The sequence below is a fragment of the Cupressus sempervirens genome, chromosome 4, assembly GCF_028749045.1.
Source record: "Cupressus sempervirens isolate cs-2001-9-10 chromosome 4, ASM2874904v1, whole genome shotgun sequence".
Classification (NCBI taxonomy): domain Eukaryota; kingdom Viridiplantae; phylum Streptophyta; class Pinopsida; order Cupressales; family Cupressaceae; genus Cupressus; species Cupressus sempervirens.
In genome coordinates this window covers 647,993,648-648,018,154 of record NC_143121.1, presented here as the reverse complement: position 1 = coordinate 648,018,154, position 24,507 = coordinate 647,993,648, and the positions used below count along the sequence as shown (strand labels likewise).

Below are 24,507 nucleotides of genomic sequence, written 5' to 3'. Positions count from 1 at the left end.
GTATATATATACATGTATACATATATATATGTATATATATACATATGTATACATGTATATATGTATACATATATATATACATGTATACATATGTGTATATATATATATATGTATATATATATATATATATATATATATATATATATATATATATGTATGTATACATATATATACATGTATATATATATATACATATATATATGTATGTATATATGTATATATATACATATACATATATATATGTATGTATATATATATGTATGTATATATGTATATATATACATATACATATATATATACATATACATATATATATACACATATATAAATATATATATATATACATACATATATATATATACATACATATATATATACATACATATATACATACATACATATACATACATATATATACATATATATATATATATATTTATTTATTTATTTATTTATTTATATATATATATATATATATATATATATATATATATATATATTAGTTTAGAATTTATCCAAATATGCTTGTGATCTCATTGATTTCCAAAGGTCATACATTCCTAGGTCGAACTTTTCATTGAACTAGCTTTATGATCACGAATGAATTTTGAAACATGTAAATGTCTAATATGATATTTATGTAAATGTTGAATCATAGTTATACTCAAAATTGACATTTTATAACTTAAATGTACTACATAATGATGACGATTTATGTTATTACATGGAATAATATTTGTAATAAATTATTGTCTACCAAATCAACTTCCAACAACTAGCAACAAAGGGATCAAATCATTATTTAAAAAATTTGAACCAAAATAGGAAACATAAAATCTTAAGGTAGAGATTAGATGCCTAGAATTATGGACTAATGACAAGGATATGTGATTCATGTAAACTAATGAACATGTATTGCACCTTTAAATTTGGTCCCCAATTGTAGTTGGACATATATCCTATATATTTGAAAAAACTTGAACACTTTCAAACATGCATACAAAAGTAAAAATTTAGAAATAAAAATGTGGGTTTCAAATAAAATATTGGGATCATCTTGATTTCTCTATGTTGTGGTCCTCCTTGATATACATAAACCAAAAGAATTACAAAACTAATTTAAAGACTATATGAAAATACTTTTTACTAAACAAATATAGTCGAATACAACAAGTTGCACTAATATTATAGAATTATAATTTTCTGCCTATATATATAGTAGCATTGCAATGATAATAAGATGCCTAAAAATGATTAAATCCTTTTGCAATTAACAATAACATATGAGATAGGGATGACATACCAATCTTCCTAATCTTCTCTCAAAGACACAAATGCATTTTTTTTGGAGAGATTAAACAAAAGAGGCTAGAGAGTGTTATAAAACCCCATTATGGGATAATGTAGTATGCAATAAGAAGAGTGACAAGAGAATATTTCATGAATAAATGCCTAATTATAAGGTTAACAAGAACATTGCATTCATTTATTTTCCTTCTTTATTAACTTGGAAGAGATGGTAAAAGATCAACAAGGGAGACATACAAAAGACTAAGTCAAAATATTTTGAAGGGAATTTGGAAGATGTGTTGAGGATAGTGTCTAGGGAAAGAGAAATCCCTCTACGAGTTGATTTATTCTAATAAGGCTTGTGAAAAAGATTTCAAATTATTTTCTTTGATCTTCACTTCTATGTACTTAATCATGTCTCAACATCATTATCTCACAAGAAAATGTGACATGTTTATCAAGTATATATATAGTTTTTTTCCAATAAAGTAATTGGATTGGCTCTAAGAGGTCATAATGGAGGAATACTTAGATTAAATATTTCCTAAAAGTTCAAAGTTAGGTTTTAGAATTATAGTCATTGGAATCCATGCAAGACAACATGCTCCATGTATATATACTTTTACTATGTTTGAGAGTGGTTTTAGCTTCATAGGGGTTAAGATAAAATTCAAAAATTTTAGAGTTTGTAAGAATTTCAAACTTGGTAAAATTTTAGGAATCAACATATTATCTTCATTTCATGATTCTTAGTGGACTATTGGTTGTAACCTTTATAATTTGACTTGTGCATGATCATTTATGGACCACTGCACATTATATTGTTTATGTTATGGTTAGTTTAGTAATTAAAATGTATGCTTAACCATGTTAGGAGGGAGGGGGGGAGCGAGCGAGCAAGAGAGCTAAGGGAAGAGAGGTAAGGTGTGTGTGTGTGTGTGTGTGTGTGTGTGAGAGAGAGAGGAGCATCCTTGGTTGGCTCGCAATCCTACATACTGGGATATTTTGGCTTTGGAGTTAGAGGACTTGGTTAGCGAAGAGGTGGTACTCAAACAATACTTAGTTGTCCATGGTTGTTGTGTTAACCAAGTGATTCGGTTAATGAAGGCATTTGGCAAAGCTTGGGGCACTCAGAAGATACTGTGCTTGGTTTACACTGGGAGCTTGACAGTAGTGTTGCCCGACTTGCTCGGTCTGTGAAGGAGGAACTCGGTGTATACTATGGCTTGGTTTGCATTGGGACTCGGCAATAGTGTTGCCTAAGTTTTCTTGGTCAATGATGGAGCTTGGTTATGCTTGGTGGAATGTTGATGCTCGGTGGTGGTTTCTGACACTCAGTTTGGTCTTGGTCTCTGTAGTTCTCAACTTTTCTATGAGCCAACTTTTGGCATTTAATTTGGGTTGTGGGTAGTTAATAAGTGTTGCAACTGACTTGTGGCTTATGCAAATATTTAATGTAAGGGTTTATTTTAATTTGTAATGGGCTAGGCCAAACTGTGGCTTAGTTGGGTATAAGTAGGGGTGTTTTGTGGAGTCTTAAGGCAAATAGTCATCCAGCTTGGAGAAGAGGATGAAGTGTAGGAGAGAACTTTGAGAAGGGCTAGTAGCTGAGGCTTGGAAAACTAGGAGATTTCTTGCTGGGCTTGTGAGCACAAGTTGAGATTACCTTGGGGTTTTCTACCAGAGTGTGGATTTGGACTAGCTGGGATTAGGATTGAGTTGGATATTGAGGGATCTTGCAAAACTATTTTTGTAATTATTTTTTGTGTTTGGTCCTAACTCAAAAGGCCTTACATCTAGGCATATCGCATGTAAGCAGTTGATTTATGAATAAAGTGTTGTGCTTTGGTATTAGATCTTGCATTTTTGTTGTGTTTATGTTGTGTGGTTATTTACAGGGATCTAGATTACCTCCACTAGGGGTATCCTCAGATCCTTGTTACATCAGAGAGAGAGAGAGAGAGGAGATTCCTAGTATCACTTAGGAATGACTAATGTTCTATCTCCCTCCCTACCTCCCTCTCCCTCTCCTACCATAGTTGAACACTCATTTTAATTACTAAACTAACCATAGAATAAATAGTAAAATGAGAAATGATCCTCAAGAAATCATGCACAAGTCAATGGAGTAAGGTTATAATCTATGGTCTACTGCAAATCATGTTGAAGATAATGCATTGATTCCTAAAATTTTGTAAGTTTAAAATTTCCTAAAATCCCTCAAAATTTAGAATTTTTATCGTAACTCTTATGAAGTTGAAACCACTCTCAAACATCTTAAAATTATATACATATTCAATGTAACTTAAGTATAAAAAATATTATCCTTAATGTTTCCTTTTATGTATGGTACTAGTGTTAAAATTTACATGGCAGAGCATCCCTCCTTCAATCCCTTGTATATCCTCACTATAGTGCATACATGCTATAGCGTATTTTCACTATAGTGCATTTGTGTTATGTAAATAATTTTAAATTGGTTAAAACTTGGGGAAATTATTCCATTTAAATTGTAGCGCACACACACTATGCGTGCACACATTATGTTGCATATGCACTTTGTCAAGCATTAGAATCCACCAAGTCTAAGGCTTGGATTTTCCTTGGAGATCCAACCCAAAGGATTGAAGGATTCAAATAGGTATGAGATGTATTTTTATCAAGATATAGAATTATCACATATTCTTTTGTATGCCCTGCATCATGTTTACTCATTGTTCAATAATGATAAATCAGATGACATGATATTGTAGATCTCTCCACTAGCTATCTAACCATAGTTTAAAAAAAGTGAATTTGGATTATGTTAAGCCTTTAATCTCTAATCTCTTTTGAATGTATGTTTATTTTTTTCAAATAGTAGTTATGTATTATTTTGGGCTTAGATCTTGGGTTGCTATCAAATTTGTAAAAAGTTAGTTTTTGAAAACTTAGACTCCATTCTACACACTTCAAAAAAATAAGTTTAAATATTTTTAACTAGTTTTCAATGATTTCTAGGGGAGACACAAAAAAATCACATTTTCAGGATGTGTCACCACAAAATTTGTAAAAAATAAAATATAAGTTAAAAAATTAGCAGAAAAATTCAAGATAAACTACATGGTGTTAACTAGCTTCTCACCAGAGCAATGAAAAGTTCTCAAAAGAAAAATTACATTTTAGGGGGAGAAGGTTGGACACTATTTTATGTTTTTTCGCAAAAAAAATAGGACTACTTGTTGTCCTCCCCCTTTTTCAAGGCCTTAAACACCACTATTTATTAAAAAAATTAAAAAATGTAGTTTAGAAACTAAATTTAGAGGAATACTAATCTTGGTAACAAAAATGTTTTATTTTTTTTGGATTGGTAATGGGTCAAATCCTAGATTAATTATTATTTGTTGAAATTAATTATTAATATGTGTTAAACTCTAGTAGATTTGAACCCAAGGCCTTCCACATAAGAGGCTCACAAGTTACCATTGTGTTGTTGGCTCTTGCCTTCTTGGTAACACAAATATTGTTCGTGTCGCAACTTGAAATTTTGAGTCTGACTATCTTTAGTTTTTTGTTGAAGTTCAAAATTTGTCAATTTTAGAAAAATAAGTGACATCTTATACCCCTTTTTGGTCCCCAATTTTTTTGCACTTACCCCGCTATATATATATATATATATATATATATATATATATATATATATATATATAAATAGACAATAAAAAAAATTAAATTGTAATTTGATGTTCTCTTCAAAAAACAATAATCATGAAAACCATACCAAAAATATTTAAATCTTTTTATGACAATATAAAGAGTAAACCCAAGTCTATAATTTAATTATAAGAAATTCTACCAAAAATTAAAAATGTATTTAAATTAACTTTACAACATTTATTACAACTTAAAACAAGATTAAAACAAGGATAAGAACCTAAAAAAGAATAAATCTCATTACGATAGGGCCCATTTGTCAGTGTACAAGTGGAATAGGCATATGTAAATTCTTAAAATTTTGAATTCTTTGTTTGGATGCACCAAATCAGAATTGGAATACGAAAAAAATAGGAATGCATATTCCAATTTGACCCCAAAATGAGGTTTTGCAATTCCACCAAAATAGGTGGAATTGGAATACATATTCCTATTCCAGCTTTATTTATTTTAGAAAACATAAATTTTTGGATTTGTGAATTCCACTTCAAATTATGGCTAAACCAAATAGAGAATCGGAATATGTACCCCCATTTTCTATTCCAAAATATGTATTCCTATTCCCATATTTCTATTCCCACAACCAAACGGACCCATAGAGTAAAATCAAATTCAAAACTTCACCATACACTGTAGCTATTTAAAACATAAACTATTTTTAAATTATAGATCTATAACAATTTGAAAAATGATATAGAATTTAAAACCTTAACTTTTCTTCTTTTTGATCATTATGATGTGAAAAAACTACGAAGAATATACTTTCCATTTACTAAGTGAAAAGTATCTAATATAATTTGCAACAACATATATTCATCTTTCTATAATTTGTTTAATCTTACTTTTTTTAGGGAGCTTTGCATATATTCAAATTATTTTGTATATTGAAATTTTCAAACTTTTTTGTGCCTATTTCGACCCTAGTATATATTCAAGTGCAATATTTTAGGAAGTTCTTTTTGCTAGTCATTTATTCTGCACGGGAAATGATAATGTTGTGATATGTGGAGTTATAGAGGTCCAAGTATTTTTCTGTTTGGATGTGGGATAGAATCATTTTACAAGGAATGTAGAGGAAGCTTTTTATTCAAAGATGGTGTTGTTTGTTTGATTCTAAATACATAATTTATTGATGGATTTTTTAGCATTTCTATAAATCATATGAATATTTATCAAAGATGAGATATCTAGAAATAAGCAAAAGTTAGCCCTTTAAAATAAGGTTTCTATAATGATAAGATAGCATACTATAAATTCACAAATGGTTACTTGATTGGTAGGATCTTGATCTTTTAGAAAAAATATAGAAATTGGGAGTTATTCATCCATAGACAACTTCCAAGGTCTTTCCTAGCCACATACAACATATGTGAAAAGAATTTATGAAGCCTCAATTATGCACATTCTTGAAAATATGTTGGATTTTTAAGAATTTTGTATAATTTGGTTATTTTTGGAGGGTCGTGAGAAAAGTGATAAGATGATTTTGATCACTTATAAGTGAGATTATCTAGAAAAAAGCCAATGGTTACACTATTACCATCTTTTCTCAAAAATTATCTCCTAGAGTTAGATCGAGGAGGAAACTTATCCATTGGGTGATTTTCCACTCTAAATGTAATAGCAAAAGAGATTTAGGAAATTGTAGTTAAGTAATAAAATTGTGTCAAGGTGGAGGAATTGATGGGTTGAAGTGGTAAACGTAGAACTAAGATGAATTGATGGGATAGTTTGATGCGTAAGTAGGGTTGTTTGTGTAGTTATCTAATTTTTATCTTTTTTCTTCAATTATATCATTTATAAATTTTAGACTAAAATTATTTTGACAACTATGGGGGAGTTTTATAATATGATATTATAATTATTTTTTCTTCAGGGTGGGTACCCTAATAGATCCCAAAGCTATATAATAAAAAGACAAAATACTCATCATATTTTTGGAAAAGTAGATCAACAACCACACACAGATAAAATTTTCTCATTGGATGACTTTAAGCCCCAAAAAAATAATAAAAATCAACATTTTCTATTAGCATCTTGTTAGAGAAAAGGATATTATGTTAGAGACGCTACACATGGGTTTCAATTTAAAGGTGGTTTGATCTTAAAGATGGGTAGCACTAACCCCCCAAGATTAAACTTAACCTCTCATCCATTGTTAATAAATTTTGGCATAATCTCATGTAGCAACTAGGTTTAGCCCACAAGTGGTCATGACACATTTTTGTGCTCCAACCTCACTAATACTTTTCAATGTCCAACATACTTGAATGCTGCTTAGACATCATGTACACCCCTTATGTACATATGTCACTTTTATGTAGGCTCTTACACAACCATATATTCTATAAGCTTACATGCATCCATATATTTTCCAATCCTTACAAAACGATGAATCATTTAGGCTTCTCCACAAGCATAACATTTTATCTTTTTTCATATAGCCATATCATTTACAATATTTTCTACAAAGATATCTTTAATAGTTTCATTTGCAACCAATCACCTTTTTGTTATGGGATCCTTTGCAATGCAATATCTCTCCCATTTCAAGTTTTTATTAGATTTTGCTCAAGCGGGTTTACACTTATAAGTTTAGTATGGAGCATTTATGGAAAGAATTAGGGCACAACTATCATCTTATTATGTATTCAAGTAAATGCTAGTTGCATATGTGTTGACAATCTATTTTCTTTGATATGTATGCTTCACAATATTTGACATGCAAGTAAAAATGGAGGGAAATGTAATTGTGAAAAGTGAATGTCCACCACTCTTCCTTTTGATAAATAGCTTGTTTTAACCCATTCACCCTACATCCATTAGAATATTATTATGTAAAATATAATAAACAAGAAGATTCTTGATTAATCTAAATGAACGTGTTCTAAAAGTAGACACTTGTATAAGTACATATAGTTGACTTATAATTTTACCCTTCCCTATAAAGAAGTACTTCAATAGAAAATAACAAATTTTGCTACCTTATGTTATATATCTGAATACAAAGATATACATAATACATTTAAATTTTATAATTGCTAAACAATTAGTAAATTTTATTGATAAAAATATTTTAAATTATCTTTGATATAATAAAAGTAATAATAAATATGTATTAAGAAAATAATTATTAAACTATAGTGTTGAAACACCTAGATTAACCTAAACTTGGTCTTATACTAAAATTAGTCACTGACCATAGCACAAATTCCAATAATAAACAAGATCTGTTTAGAGGGAAAAACAATGGTTATGAGAGAAAGTATATTTAGTTATACCCATCAAATCCACACTTTACACCACACAAGACATCTCCACCACAACAACACAGAGAGAAGATCTGAAATATTAACCAGAGCGAATAATTATGGTTTAGATGAATATTAGTGAAATACTCATTTCATCATCTGGTATATATAGGAAAATGATGGGGTTGGCAAAACAAAAGAAAGGTTATAAACCATTCAGATCCCACCCATCCACAGTTTCCATGTTTAAAATAAATGGAATATGGACGACCTTTAAAATATTCCAAAGTATAATACGTTTTGATGTCTATTTCATTGAACCGGCCATTAGCAAGATGAAGATTAGAATCAATTTCGCTTTTGTTGTTTCATTTACAAAGATTGAATGGATATAATACTTGAAAGTCAAGGATGAATAGATTTGGATCATTTTATACAATTAAAATATAACCATTGTTAAATCGAAGTATAATATTCTAGTACTGTGCTAAGACAACCTTTCAGAAATATGGATGTCATGCTTTGGGCATTTTGATTTTTGCTATTAGTTTCTGATGAATCTGTATTATTAGTGTGTACGCCTTTCATTTTGACAGAAATATAGTACCCACGTAGATCATGCGAAGGCCTACTCTATTAAAGAGCTTATTGTAAACGACAATAATATTGTTCTCTGGCTTTTTTATTCATTTGAAAAAAAATTTAAGGAAAAGGTCAACGTTATAAGAGGCTTGGATATATATATATATAATTCTTAACATATGTTTACTAATCATCATATACTTAATAATATTCGGTGTCTGATTATTATTAGTTTGTTATTGAAACAATTAGTTTATTAGAAGTGCATGACCCCGTGACCAATGGCCATGTATAGTCATGTCCCTATGGAACATGCAGCTTTTCTTTTCATATACTAGCACTTGTACCTGCAGGTCCAAGATTACGCCGATTGTTATGCTGAAGATTGTGTTTACAAATGGATAGTTTCAGCGATCAGTAAGATTCAAAAGGCATATGGGATCGACCAGAAATATCAATGATAACATAATTAAGAGGTATCAATAATGGAAGACATCATGGTTTGATGATATCATAAACAAGACAGCTAATCTAAGTCCAAGTAATCCTCATAAAGAGCAATGTGGTTGATTTGCCATCCAGTTGTCTTGACTACTGCTGGTATTGTAACAGCTGGGCCTATTCATATTACAGTTGGCTGACTGGAAAAGCATCATACTCATTACGAAAGATGGATTACCAAAAAGATGTGTATATACACTCTCTCTCTCTCTCTTGTACAAAGGCAACATTAGTACAACAAATTCCATCTATATAACTTGCGCATGTCCCCTCGCATTAAAAAAAAAACTCCACTATATAAAATCCCCCTCTAGAGGATACCAGTATGATAAGAAGGAAGAAATAATTTGATCTATTTATTTAAATAAAAACAAAATGATGAGACACAAGAATGAAAATCACAATTCATAAGAAGCTCCTACATGCTAAAAAAAGGAGAATATTTTGGGCTACTATGGAACTTGGCCACAAATAGTCAATGCCCTACTTAAATCTTCCAATCTTTCAAAATAAAAATAATGTGGGCTCCTATTGAAATAAAAATGACCTATCCTAAGCATATGAAGGAATCAAAAGAGATAACAATGCTAACAATATAAACTAGAGTGTAAATAATGATGATGATTATGATGATCACAAAGAGATAAGATCCATTTGCACCAAAGACATTATAAAAATTCTACAAAAACAACGAGGAATTGAATAAAAGAAATACCAAAGCAAAAAAAGTCACTTTTGGAAATTTTACGAAGCTAGTTAACAAGAATATTGTCAAATGCCACAAAATGTTGAAGGAGAATTTCATGTTCAAGTAGAAAATCTCACACAAAATAACCATTCCAGCGAAGTGGTATAGGAAGTTGTTGAATGCTTGAGATAACTTACCTATATCTTGCTTCTCACAAACGACTCTAACGTTGAAAAGTTCCTGTGAATAGCTTTTCTTAAGCCTTAATAATAAATAACATTCTTTATTTTGAACCTGCCCTAACGAATAGGATATATCAAGTCCTCAAATCTTTTAATCTCTTCCCTTTATGTGAAGCCATTAACCAAAAACAATGTCCATCGAACAAGTTCGGCAACTGACAACTTGGAAGATTAAACATTCAAGAGCAACACGAAAACTGTCTCAAGCCATGTGGACACTAGTTTTGATCATATAATAAACATATATCAAGAGCATCATCCTTAGAAAACACAGGCTCACAGCTTCTCTTACTGAAGTGATTTGTAATTTTGTACACTATTAGGTTGCCAAAGCATACTACCACATCTTCTAAAGAACATTTCATAATGCTTCAATTTTTTATTATTCGAAATAAGGCTTTGTCATTGCTAAGAGTGCAAGAGTCGACCATTTTGTGTAAGATACCACAACCCCATATTGGTAACTTCTCTAGAGCATAAGACCTATTCATATGTACAATGCTACAAACCTGTATCATCAAGCAATGCCTAGAAAATGACTAGATACAGACTACACACAAAAATGTTAATATGTAAAAACTATTTAAATTTTACGAACGAAATAGATTTTTTTCAAAACCTTTCTTTGATAACCATCCAAGGCTTTATATGGGAACATTGTATACGGCCAAAGTTTGAATAGGATTTTAGACTACACAAACACTGCATACCATGATCTTACAAAGCACAATAACAATCATAATGCAAGAAAAGTATGAGTCTTTAAATCATCTTCCTTGTAAACATAATCATTATTGTAATACATGTTGACCTCTTATGTTGTTGTGGTAATCTATGTACACAATTATAATAAATTGCTTGTTTCAAATCTGATTTTGGTTCTTGGTTCTTTTACATGCAACACAACTACACGATTCCACTCCAATATCATCAAAGTCCTTGTGAGATGTGACCATTCGTAACATAGGGAAGAAGATTGAATGACATGCAAGAAGAGTGAACAATGGAAAAGTGGAGCTACTGTTGTAAGGTGCACCAATACCAAAATGCAAGGGGAAATCAATATCAACCACACCCAGAAATAATCGCTGCAATGAGGAATGATCACCCAAAATGGAGAAGTCGTTACTACACATTTGCCCACAAATAGGGCCAAACATCAATGAAAATCTACCCTCACAAAGTCACCATGAATATCTCCAAGTCACGACTAAGGATGTGATAGTTGTCCACAAAATTGAACAATGTAATGCATCCTCAAGCAAACCAACCAAGGGGGCTCATATGGGTTTTTATCCAAATCACCAAACCATCTAGAGTCCCATCCTAGGGTTTTACTAGACCTTCAAGCAAAGCTTCACACTCACAACAAAAAAAATCCCAAAATAGAAATCACAATCTCCAAAATGTGTTCACAATTCCCTTTTTCATCCTTTTATAATAGTCTTTTCACTATTTAAAAAAAGAAGTTTTATTGAATTTTGTTTATATTATTTTCCCTCCAAAAAGAAACTAAATGTCATAATTTGAAGTTGACATTTTAATAAAGTCACTTTATTAATTAATCCTCCCTTTTATTCATGACATTGGTTAGGTAAATGAGTTTGGAAAGCTTGCCTCGCCTTCCCCTGGAATTTTGGCACGAAGACATCCTCCAGCAAATTGCTGCTTTGTTGGGAAAGCCGACTACAATTACGCATCAATCCCTCGATAAAAATGTTATTTCTTATGCTAGAATTTGTGTTGAAATTAATTTGAATAACCCATTACTAGATTCTTTGGAAATTTGTCTTGGGGCTTCTTCCTGGGTGCAGCAGTTAGATTATGAATCCCTCCCTTTCCACTGTCAGATTTGTCATGAGTATGGTCATTTACAGCATCAGTGCCCCCGTAACTTGACTTCCAAAGGAGTGGATGGTTCTACAACTAGCAATGCTGGTGGTTTGGCAGATACTACATGGAAAGGACAATCTCAGATGGCTAATACTACCAAGGGGATGAATCCGCAAGATGCTATAGGTAACTTGGGTAAGGCTCAAATGCAGGATAAGGACGGATTTACCCCTACTTGCCCACGAGCTAAGGGGCATGGTTAGAAGAGGCCTTTGAAAGAAAGATTATCTGATTCAAGTTTTAATCGCTTTGAGGTGTTGGATAGTATGGTTCTAGAGGAGGGTATTCCTCCTCCTATCTCTTCTGATCCAGTTTTCCCAGATGAGGGATTTGTTCCTAATGATGCTTGTGGGGCATCCCAAGTTGTGGTATATCAGAACTATGAGGTCCCTATAGCTCCTGTGTCAGAGGCTCTGGTGACACCTATGGTGTTGGAGAATAATGATGTTGTTCTAGCTGATTTGGTTAAGGATGTGCTACCATCAGGTAAGGGCAAGGGATCTCCTCCCCCCTTGGGGTTGATGCCTAGACCCTTTAAGCTGGTTTCTTTTACTCCCCCTCTAAGGAGTGGGCGCAAAATAGACCAAGAGAAGATTAAACTCACAGGAGATATATTGATTAAGTTTGGTTTAGTGAAACCTTTAGATGCTCATTTTCCCAATTCTACCCAATGATGATTATTCTCTCATGGAATGTTAGGGGGTTGAATAGCATCCCTAAACAAAAGGCTATTCAGAACTTGGTGGTTGACCATAGTCCTGATGTTTTTTGTATCCAAGAGACTAAGCTCTTTGTGGAGTCTATGGTCCAACATGCCTCTAGTATTTGGTCTCGTGGCCAATGCCAGTGTGTTGGGGCAATAGGCAGTGCTGGTGGTTTAGCTATATTTTGGGATCCATAGAAAATCTCTCCCTTTGGCTGGGTGTCTTCTCACTCAGCTCTCTCTATTGTACCTTTTTGCTCTAGACTCAGGAGAGGTAATCATGGTTACTAATGTGTATGCACCTATTGATCTTGTGGGAAAGGAGGAACTTTGGAGCCATATTCAATATGTTAGAAATTGTCACCCTTATCATCATTGGATTTTAGTAGGGAACTTCAATTCAATTTTAAGTCTAGAGGAGAAGCAAGGTGGTTTGACTAGACTCGGGCCTTCTTCTACTCTTCTTCGGCAACACATATCTCTTTTGCATCTCTCTGATGTCAAGCCTTCTAATGGTCTCTATACTTGGAATAATCAAAGGACTGGAGTTGATGTTATCTCAGAATGTTTGGATAGATTTCTTGTTTCTTGCTTATGGGTTAGTGGCACCCTTACTCTCTCTTTGGAAATCCTTGATTGGAGGGGTTCTGATCATTGGCCAATCAAATTTTCTACTATTGGGGCTTGTGTTCCAAAGCATCCTCCTTTTAAGTTCCAGTTGATGTGGCTTCGTGACTCCTCTCTTCGTGATTTTTTTTATGTTGGTGGAAAGATGGTGCTCTGCATATGGTACTACAATGTTCTCATTTTCTAAAAGGCTTCAATATATTAAAAGGCAGCTCAGGATATGGAATAGGCAATGTTTTGGGAACCTTCACTCTATGAAGAGGCTTGCTCAAGGAGATCTTGATGTCATCACAAGGGAGATTAGAGATCGAGGTTTCTCAAAGGATCTTGGAAGGGCTGAATCCCTTGCTTCTAGAGCTCTAGAAGAATGGGAACTTTGAGAGGAAATTTTTTGGAAGCAAAATGCTAGAGTTGATTGGCTCCAAGAAGGTGATTGGAACACTGCCTTTTTCCATAAAATAGTGCAATCTCGCCGAAATCAGAGCAATATCTCTTCTTTGGTTACTTCTCAAGGTATCCAACCGAATTCCTTGCCAGCTTTGTTCTAGGAGGCTACTCGGTACTTTTCTACCCTCTTCTCTGAGGACTCTCCTCCTACTGATAATGAAGAAAATATTATTTTGTCTTGTATTCCTTCCCTTATCACTCAGGATATGAATGATTATCTCATGCATCCAATATCTTTGGAAGAGCTGGAGGAGGTGGTCTTTGGCATACCTAAAGGGAAGGCTCCTGGTCCTGATGACTTTCCAGTTGAGTTCTTTCATGAATTTTGGGACATCATTAGTCATGAATTGTTGGAGGTGGTTAAGGAATCCTATTCTAGCAAGCAGATGCTTTAGGCTTTGAATTCTACATTCTTGACTCTTATTCCTAAGAGAGACGGTGCTAATCAATTGGAGTTTTTTAGACCAATTGCCTTATGTAATGTGGTTTACAAAGTTATTACTAAGTTGATTGTTGAGAGAATTAAAAAGTGGCTTCCCATTATTATCTCAAAAGAACAAGGTGGTTTTGTTACTACAAAACAAATTTTGGATGGGGTGGTTATTGCTACTGAAGCTATTCACTCTATGGCTACTTTAAGGGAGAGAGCAATGTTTGTTAAGCTAGATATGGCTAAGGCCTACAATAGAGTTAAATGGAGTTTCCTAAGGAGTATTCTTCTTTCTTTTGGATTTAGCTCTGACTGGGTGAGTTGGAATATGAGTTGTGTTACTTCTGCCTCTTTTTCTATTCTTATTAATGGTCAACCTTCTCAACTATTTGGTGCCTCTAGAAGCCTCCGCCAGGGTGACCCTCTCTCCCCATATCTATTCACCATCATGGTTGAAGGCTTGGGCAGATTCATTAAGTATCAAGTGTCCCAAAATTCTATTCAGGGTGGCGGTGGGGTAATGGCTTACCTTGTCTTTCCCATCTTCAATTTGTTGATGATTCTGCTCTTGAGGGTCTTGCTAGGATCTAGGAAGTTGAAGCCTTTTGACATGCTTTGGACATTTATTTGGTAGCTTCAGGCTAGAAAGTTAATGAGCACAAATCTTCCATTTACTTTTTTAACACTGTTGATTCTATTCAGCACAGGATTGTTGGTATCCTGCGGTTTCAGATTGGGTCACTTCCTTTGACTTATCTTGACATTCCTATTGTTGTTTCTAGGCAGCCACGTCTCTTCTGGCAAAATTTGATTACTAAGCTTCAGGATAAGGTAAATCATTGATTCTATTCAGCACAGGATTGTTGGTATCCTGCGGTTTCAGATTGGGTCACTTCCTTTGACTTATCTTGACATTCCTATTGTTGTTTCTAGGCAGCCATGTCTCTTCTACTGCTACTCGGGTTACTCTTCTTCAATCTGTTATCCAAGCTCTTCCTACTTATAGAAGCATGGTTCAGGCTGCTCCTGTTTACTTTCTCAAGGAGTTTGATGCTCTTTCTTAGCAATTCCTTTGGAGTGGTAATTTGCGTTGTGCTAAATGGAGCTTGATTAATTGGGCAACTATTTGTAGGCCTAAAAAGGAGGGTGGTCTTGGTCTTCAATTAGCTCTCTTGAGTAGTCAAGCATTAGCTACTAAACTTTATTGGCAATGGTGCTATGGACAACATCAACTTTGGGCTCGTATTATCACTCATAAATATTTTCATGGTGCTGATCCTTGCTCTGTTTCTGCACTTCCTCTTGAAGGTCGTGGCTCAATGGTCTGGCATACTTTGAAGACAGGTGCGGTGTTAGTCAAGAGGGGTTTGTTTTGGATATGTAAAGGAGGTTCTGAGGCTTTTTTTTGGTCTGATGCTTGGGATGGATTCCCTTCTATTTTATCCATGTACCCTCATCTTTAGTCTCTTTGTGACTCTTTTCATGCCCCTGGATGGGATAAAGTGGCTCATTACAGGACTCCTTATCAATTGGGACCTATTGTTGGTTACAGATGGAAGCATTCTTCTGATTGGCCTCCTGGAGGCACAGACGTGGATCCTCAGGAGCTTTCTCAGATTCTGGCCTCTAGAGAGTGTTCCTTTTTGCTAGGTCTAGATGTTTTGGCTTGGGGAGGTACCTTGTCTAGTAAATATCATGTCTCTGTTGGGTATCAGGAGATAACTAGACAATTATTTTGGGATGCTGAGGTCCCTTGGTGGAAGCAAGTTTGGAATAAAGTTTCTTGGTCCAAGTGCAATTTGTTCATGTGGCTAGTGGCTCACAACTGCTGTCTTACATGGGATAAGCTTTGTCAACGTGGATTTCAGGGCCCCTCTTATTGTGTTTTGTGTGGTAATGGGGAGGAGTCTGTCTCTCATCTATTCTTCCATTGCTCCTATTCTATTCAACTATGGCACCTTTGGTGGAGTGCTTGGGGTTTCTCTTGTAGGCATGCTTCCTCTTTGCCTTAGTTCTGGGCCTGCTTAGGCAGTGCTCCCTCCAAGTCTTCTCCTCTCCATGCTACTTGGATTGCTGGTCCATCATTCATTCTTTGGCATATCTGGTTGGAGAGGAATCGTCAAATATTCCAAGATGTTTGGCTTGGTGTTTTGCATCTTTGGTGGAAGATCTCACATTCTCTTCAGGAAACTATTCAAGTGAAGTGTGAGCTAGATAAGGGTATGGATCTGGTTGATCTTTCTATATGCAATCGCCTCAATTTTCATCTTCAAGATGGGGCTACAACTCAAAGGTTTCCTTCTGTGTCCAGGCAACTTCAGCATCAGAGGAAAGGTCGGGTAAATTGGGATGGGCATTGGACTCCTCCTCCCTGTAGAGTTTTGAAAATTAACACCAATGGTCCTTCCTAAGGGAATCCAGGCCTTGCTGGTATTGGGGGAGTGGCTTGTTGTAGTTCTGGTGATTTTAAATTCTTTTTCTTAGTTCATAAGGGTGATTACACTAACAATCTCATGGAAGCTCAGGCTATTTTATATGTTGTGGAACAGTGTTGCTTGCGAGGATGGAGTAAGATTATCTGTGAGTCTAATTCCCAAGTGGTGGTGAACTTACTTTCCTCGCAGGAGCTTGAGGATGTTAGTTGGCAGCTGGCCACTATTGTTAATTAGATTATTCTCTTCTCTACCTCTTTTTAGCTCATTAGGTTCACTTATATTCCTCGTGAATGGAATAGAGTTGTTGATTGTTTAGCCAAATGGCTTCTAGTCATGATCTGGAATATTATGGATAGGAGGCAACTTTCCTTTGAGATGGTGCAAGAATTTGATGATCTTGTTGCTTAGGATCGAGCTCCTTGTTGAGCTCTCCTTGTTGTATTCCTTTCTGTCTTAATAAATTTTTACCCCTCTTTTTCCATCCCAATATATAATTGATTGTAATTGAATCTCACTTTAGCTTTTTTCCTTCTTATATTTAATTTTCACCTTATTAATTCCTTTGGCTCCATATCCAAAACCTTAGTTACCAGATTTTTCCTCTGCAAACCTAGATGCAGATTTAGGTGCGTAGGGATACGAACTCGGAGGTGCCCAAGAAGCACTCAACGGGTCGAAGGATGCACTATGGCGGTGCTAGAGCACATCCATGGAATCCATAGCCCTTTGATGCACTTTCCTAGCGCCTCTACGGGAAATCATAAACTGTATCACTGATTTCCAGAGCATTGCAAGAAATTTCTCCTCTATTTTAGATTATAATATCATGTAGATATCAGCTTACATGTTCTCTGAGTGCATTAATGCAATATTTTGAGCAATGTTCCACATTAATGGTGCCTAGTTAAAGCTTCAATTTTTCCCAAATTAGTTCAAATTGATTATATCAATTTTCCCTTCCACATAGCCTTATGTGTCACTAATTTCCAACACATTGCCAGAAATTTCTATTGTTTTTGTTTTAAATTATCTAATATTCATTAATGTAGATAGCAACTCACTAGTTTCCATATTTTTTAACAATGGTCCACATTGATGGTGCCTAATAAAAACTTCAAATTGTCCCAAAACTAAAAATGATACAACAATTTTGCACACATTGCCATTGATTTTCCTTTCGACATTGCCTTACTCTATGTCCCTGATTTCCAACAAATTGCCAGTTTCTTTCCTTTTCGAATTAGATTATTCTCTCATATAGATATTCTCTCATATAGAAATTTCTTTCCTTTTCTATAGCTCAAAGGTTTCCTTCTATGTCCAGGCAGCTTCAACATCAGAGGAAGGGTCGGGTAAATCGGGATGGGCATTGGACTCCTCCTCCCTATGGAGTTTTGAAAATTAACACTGATGGTTCTTCTCGAGGGAATCTAGGCCCTGCTGGTATTGGGGGAGTGGCTTGCTGTAGTTCTGGTGATGTTAAATTCTTTTTCTCAGTTCATAAGGGTGATTTCACTAACAATCTCATGGAAGCTCGGGCTATTTTATATGCTGTGGAACAGTGTTGCTTGCGGGGATGGCGTAAGATTATTTGTGAGTCTGATTCCCAGGTGGTGGTGAACTTGCTTTCTTCGCAGGAGCTTGACAATGTTAGTTGGCAGCTGGCCACTGTTGTTAATCAGATTATTCTCTTCTCTACCTCTTTTCAATTCATTAGGTGCACATATATTCCTCGTGAATGGAACAAAGCTGCTGATTGTTTAGCCAAATGGGCTTCTAGTCATGATCCGGGTTGGAATATTATGGATAGGAGGCAACTTTCCTTTGAAATGGTGCAAAAATTTGATGATCTTGTTGCTCAGGATTGAGCTCCTTGTTGAGCTCTCCTTGTTGTATTCCTTTCTGTCTTAATAAATTTTTACCCCTCTTTTTCCCAACACTGAAACAATTCAAATATTCCTCACTAGCCATATAATTGACCTTTAAAAAAATAACTGCAAGCCAAACATTTCTAAATGTGAATCAACTGGCAACTCCACAAACTTTTGAGTGGATGATATACCTCCAAAATATAAATACAGCTGCATATTTGGATTTATTGCCAGTAGCCTCTACAGTGACAGGCTGCAGACACGAAAGACCATACTTGGCAGCAGTATTAAGACTCAAAATGAAAAAATGAAAAGATAAGGTGTAAGATAATTCTGCAAGAATATCACCAAAAGATATGCCAGATTATATTGATTTTCTGATTTGCATTGGAATCATGAACATAGGCGTATATGATATGGCTTATTAAGTTATTAACTTATTAGTGAACTATCAATTTATTTAGTTTTGCATCAGAATAGCAAATAACAAAAACAGATAATCGTAAAACACAAAACACCAGAGATACTCTGGGAAAACCTTCCTACACAAAGGAAAAACCAGCCACACAAAAGAATCCTTTATTTATTAGTAACAGTTTACAATAGAGCTCACCACATCTTGAGTCTGTACACTCTACAAACAATAACCAAAACTTTCTTTATAATGAAAAGAATCTGCAACAGATAGAAATAATCCTGCAGCAACATTCTGCACAAAAGAAATATCTCAGAGAGAGATGCTTCAGCAACACGAGTTTGACAATAGCATTCACCCAGCAATAAAGTCACACACGCTTTTTAAATTATCAATGCATACTCCAAACACTACTTATACACGGCACCATTAAAAATATGATCACAACTGCCGTACAAGAATGAAGTGTCGTGAGTTTTTATTCCTCCATTGTATCACGTTGAAGCTGAAGAGACTTGCATTTGAGACCAAAGGTCGACGGTTACCATGAACTGATGACTCTCCCATAACATGAACCGACTAGTGCAAATATAAATCAACAGCATCTCCAAACAATGTACCCTTGAAAGCAATACACAACAAGTCCCTACTGTCAAATCATCGCATTCATGAGGCCAAGTCATCGCATACTCAGCAGTTATGAACAGTGAAAATATAGAAATGAATTTATATGAGAACCAGTGCCAGTTGGATGTAGTTCCAACAGCTATAACTGAATATGCACAATGCCAAATCATGAAATTTGAGATCATATCACATATGCAGACCATCACAGGTATGAAGGATCTCTATCGCAGCTACCATAACATTAACACAATTCACATTTAATATTTATCTTGATCAATGAAGAAGCATCATAGGTATAGGTATAGGTATAAGTATAGATAAACGCATCAAAAAACCCAAAAAAAAAAAAAATCACACATCCACGTACCCGAATCGGCAACTTAATCAGAATCTTTACATACATTTACTGGGCTGCCAAAGAAACTGACGCATTTTCTAATTATAGTTTATAATATTTATTTTTCTTATCTTATAAATTGAAAGATTTCGAGTGTAAAGAGTAGAAGTTTTAGAGAGTAAAGTCCAGTGCATGAATTATGTCACAATACCATTTCATTCAATTTTGTGGAACGTAAAGGCCATTCCTATGAAAGATCTTATAATTCTATTGCATTTGGCACTAAGCAATACTTCAGAACTGATTATCTACATTCTGTAAATTTAGCATCTCAAAATTATATATCAGTGTATGGTAGCACATTTGAATTCAACAAAACTCACCCCATTCAGCACCAAACATGTGGTGGTTAGTTTTACTAAAAATGAACCTGCTAAAACAAAACACAGTCATTGCTATAAAATTATTTTAAAAAGTAACAATTAAGTACATTCCAAGTAGAGAAGCAAACCCCATGTAGACAACAACGTTAATAAATAACTAAGTCAACAGAACGCTGTCACATCCAATCAGGCACATAAAACTGTGAACAAGATAAACCAATTTAAATTTTGTTAAGAAATCTCATGGCTTGCAAAATCCTTGTACCTCAAAGCCCTCACACTCCATAAAACTTTATAGGGCTGACAAAGAAAACTGCCACATTTTCTATATGTAGTTTACACTATTTTAATTTCTTGTTTTACAAAATGGAAAGCTTTCATCTTCAAGTGCGAAACACTGAAGAGTAAAAGGGGTTAGAATGTAAGGCCCATTCCAAGTAAAATATAATAATCCTATATCATTAAATTTTCTAGAGGATAAAGCCCTTTCTGGAGATATATGATAGAATTCAAAATTATTGGCATTCAGCATTTCTTTGAAAATAACTATCTGAAATCTATAAAATCAGCATCTCTTAATTAATAATGATATAACAGCACACGGTAACATAATTTTATTCAACAAAATGCACAATTCACCAGCAAACTTGTGCTGACTTACTTCACTAAAAAATAGACCTCGTTAAACAAATCACTAGCACTGCTCAAAACATTATTTTAAAAAGGTTAACTATTGAGTACGTGACAAATACAAAAAGTAAACCGTGCAGGCAGTAAAGATGATATGACAAACACATAAATAGGTTGTGGCCATTGTTTAACACAATCAAACGCATTAAACTGTGAACAACTAAAGCCATTTAAAATTTTGTTAAGGAATTCCATGGCTTTCAAAATCCTTGGACCTCAAAAACCTCACTTGATAACAGTTTAAAGGCCTTGCAAGGGAACTTGGTCTATGGCCATTGTCTGGGTTGGATTTTAGGCTATATAAATATCTCATACTACCTTTTTCCTGAAAACGCAATCATACTGATAATGCAAGAAGAGCAGGACAATCTTAATTGTTCTCCTTAGAAAACATAACCCTTATAAATAATACAGGTTAGCATCTCCTCTTGCTGTAATAATGTGTCCTTAAAATACATAATCATAATCATTATACAGGCTAGCCTGTCATAATATGTGTTCCTAATAGTATGTGTCATCCTTAGAAAACATAATCATGATTCATCATCACAATAGGATAAAATATTGGCCTGCCAAAGGAAAAAGCTATATTTTCAAAATATAGCTCATGATATTTATAGTTCACATTTCATGAAATGCAATGATTTCTTTGAGTTTTAAGAATAAAAGTTTAATGTAAGGTCAGTTCCATATAAAATGCTACAATCCCGTATCATTAAATTTTCTAAAACGTATACAGCATTCCCATGTAAGATGCTACAATCCTGTTTTATTCAATAATGCTGGAAAATAACTAACTCCAATCTGTAAATTCTGTGTCTCATAAGCATATAAGAGCAGTTGGTAACATATTTCCATTCAACACAATTCATCATTCAGCAGAAACTACTTGCAGTGTCTAAATTCACAGACCAATAAAACTGTTTTTAAATAAAACCATTTTAAATTTTAGAAAAGAATTTCATGGCTTCCAAAAACCTTATATCTCAAAATAAAATGTGATAACACTATAAGACATTGAACTTGATCCTAGGCCCTAGTCTGTCTTGCGTTTTAGGCTTCACAAATGTTTCATCCTACATCCTTAGAAAATGCAATCACAGTGCAAGAAGAGCAGGACTCGAAATTTGATGGGATTAGTCACATGGTGAAAGGTCTCTTTCAAGGCATTGAGAGAGACATGATGTGGAGTCCTTGTTTCTTGTTTGTCTAAACTTGTGCCTTGCACACTCAATTTGCATATCAAATGCATCTACTTAAAAATATATAGCTGAAGTAACATTGCCATACATTGCTCAATGTAATGTCTTCTTTTGGATCACCCTATACTTTGCCCCAAATTCACAAATCCAAATGAAACAAGGAGCACAATATAGTTAGATATATAACTCTAACCTAGGAATAAGATGAAATAAGTCTGTCTTGGAACTTGCAACCAAGTTAGATGATAATTATATGATCATAATATGTGTAAGGCATCCATTTTCTAGGGTTAATAGAGATATACTAACAGCACATAATTCTTATGGGCTCAACCATAATGAGGGTTGAGATAGGCCCTAGGCCCAAGAGTGTAAACTCTGTCCCCCTTTGCCTCATGCAGTTGTAACCATGCTCATGAGGTGGCGTACCTACCGGAGCTTGTACATCATTCCCCTCCATCACGGTATCCTTCTCTCCTCTTCTGATTGGAGATCTTGTTGAAATAAGAAGGACATGATTAGGTGGTCTAATTATCCCTGGCCCTAGGCCCAAGAGTAGAAACTATGCTCCCCTTGGCCTTGCAGTTGTAGCTATACTCATGGTGTATATCTAGCAGAGCTTGTACAGTGTACCCCTTCGTCATGCTATCCTTCTCTTGTGATTTGGAATTCCTTTCATAGTTACCATAATAACTAACCCATATAGGCTTGGAGGGAAGACTGCAATAGGGTGCCCTTAACTCGATCCTAGAGATCCAAGAGCAGAATGTCTGTCCCCCTTGGCTTCATGTAGTCCTTAACCAATCTCATGAGGTGGTGTATGAAGTGAGGCCTCTCTGTTCCCCCTCCTTGCACTTCCTTTCCTTCCGTCATATGGTTGATTATTGTTGTAGTATGGTATTGGCAATTTTATAGATGCAACTCTGACTTGATTGCTATCATAGTCCATTAATTCTGCTCAAAAGTCCGTCACATCTGTATATCTGCTCATAAGTCTGTCTCGTATATCTGCTTCAAAGGTCCGCTATAATTTACACTCAGATTTATTTTGAACAAAATCTCCTGCCAGGTAAATTTTTAGATTATCACTCCAGATCTGCCTCTAAACCCTTCATCATATAATATAACATTAACACTTTAGTTTCTATAACTAATATAGGTCTGAGTCATTTTTCATATTTTGTTGCACTTGATCTTCCTTTCTCTGCCCACTATTTCTAATTTTCTGCTGCTTGGTTCGAACAAAAAATCAGCAACTGGGCTGAAACAGAAGGCAAATGTGCAAAAGGGCAAGCAGGCTTTAGACCAAAACACTCTACTATAGATCATGGCATCACTCTCAGGCATTTGATAGAGAAAGTTTGGGACACTCCGGGGAACGAGGCTTTTTGTTGTTTCGTGGACTTTAAAAAAGCTTTCGACACAGTGCCACGTAATAAACTATGGGATAGAATGGTAGAGCTGGATGTCCCTAAAGAACTTACGTCAGCGGTTTACAGATTATATGAGCAGGTCAAAGCTAAAATCAGAACGACAGAAGGGATATCAGAAGATTTTGATAGCAACATCGGGGTTAAGCAAGGGTGTCCGCTTTCTCCCACACTATTCGGGCTTTATATTGACAAGTTGGAAGAGTGGATAAACAAGACCAATGGTGAAGGGGTGCAGCTGGCCCACTTCGTGATAAGATTGCTCTTATATGCAGATGATCTCATAATTCTTGCTAGAACAGCTAAAGGTTTGAAAGAGCACTTGAAAGCACTAGAATTTTTTTGTCATGATGTAGGAATGCAAGTTAACACTAGCAAAACCAAAATTATGATCTTCTCACTAAAGAAGAATAGGGGCATACAAGACAAGTTTCTGTTTGAAAATAGCCCCCTTGAGATTGTGGAAGAGTACAAATACTTGGGCATCGATTTTCATAACAAACTCAACTGGGATACTTGTAGATCGAAAAGAATCCAAGGGGGCTGGAAGGCGTTATAGTCTTTACAAAACAAGTGCAGGAACGCAGAATTATGGGATTGGATGACCATGAAAACTCTGTTTGGTTTGCTGGTCACTCCGGTTATTCTATACGGATGTGAAGTGTGGGGCGGTAGTATGTCCAAACAGAAATGGCGGCAAGTAGAAAGAATTCAAAAACACTTTATCACATGCAATCTTAAAGTCAAGACCACAGTTCCGTATGAAATCC

General features: G+C 34.7%; 1 protein-coding gene across 1 annotated transcript in view; it reads right to left on the bottom strand.

The window, feature by feature from the left end:
• Positions 1 to 19,208: 19,208 nt before the first annotated feature.
• The window catches only part of LOC149562898 (uncharacterized), a 28,573-nt gene continuing 23,274 nt past the window's right edge, over positions 19,209 to 24,507 (bottom strand). Inside the window, exon 2 of the mRNA XM_089823939.1 lies at positions 19,209 to 19,689. Within this exon, the coding sequence (XP_089680065.1) occupies positions 19,648 to 19,689 (42 nt within the window). The 3' untranslated portion in view covers positions 19,209 to 19,647. The remainder of the gene's footprint in view (positions 19,690 to 24,507) is intronic.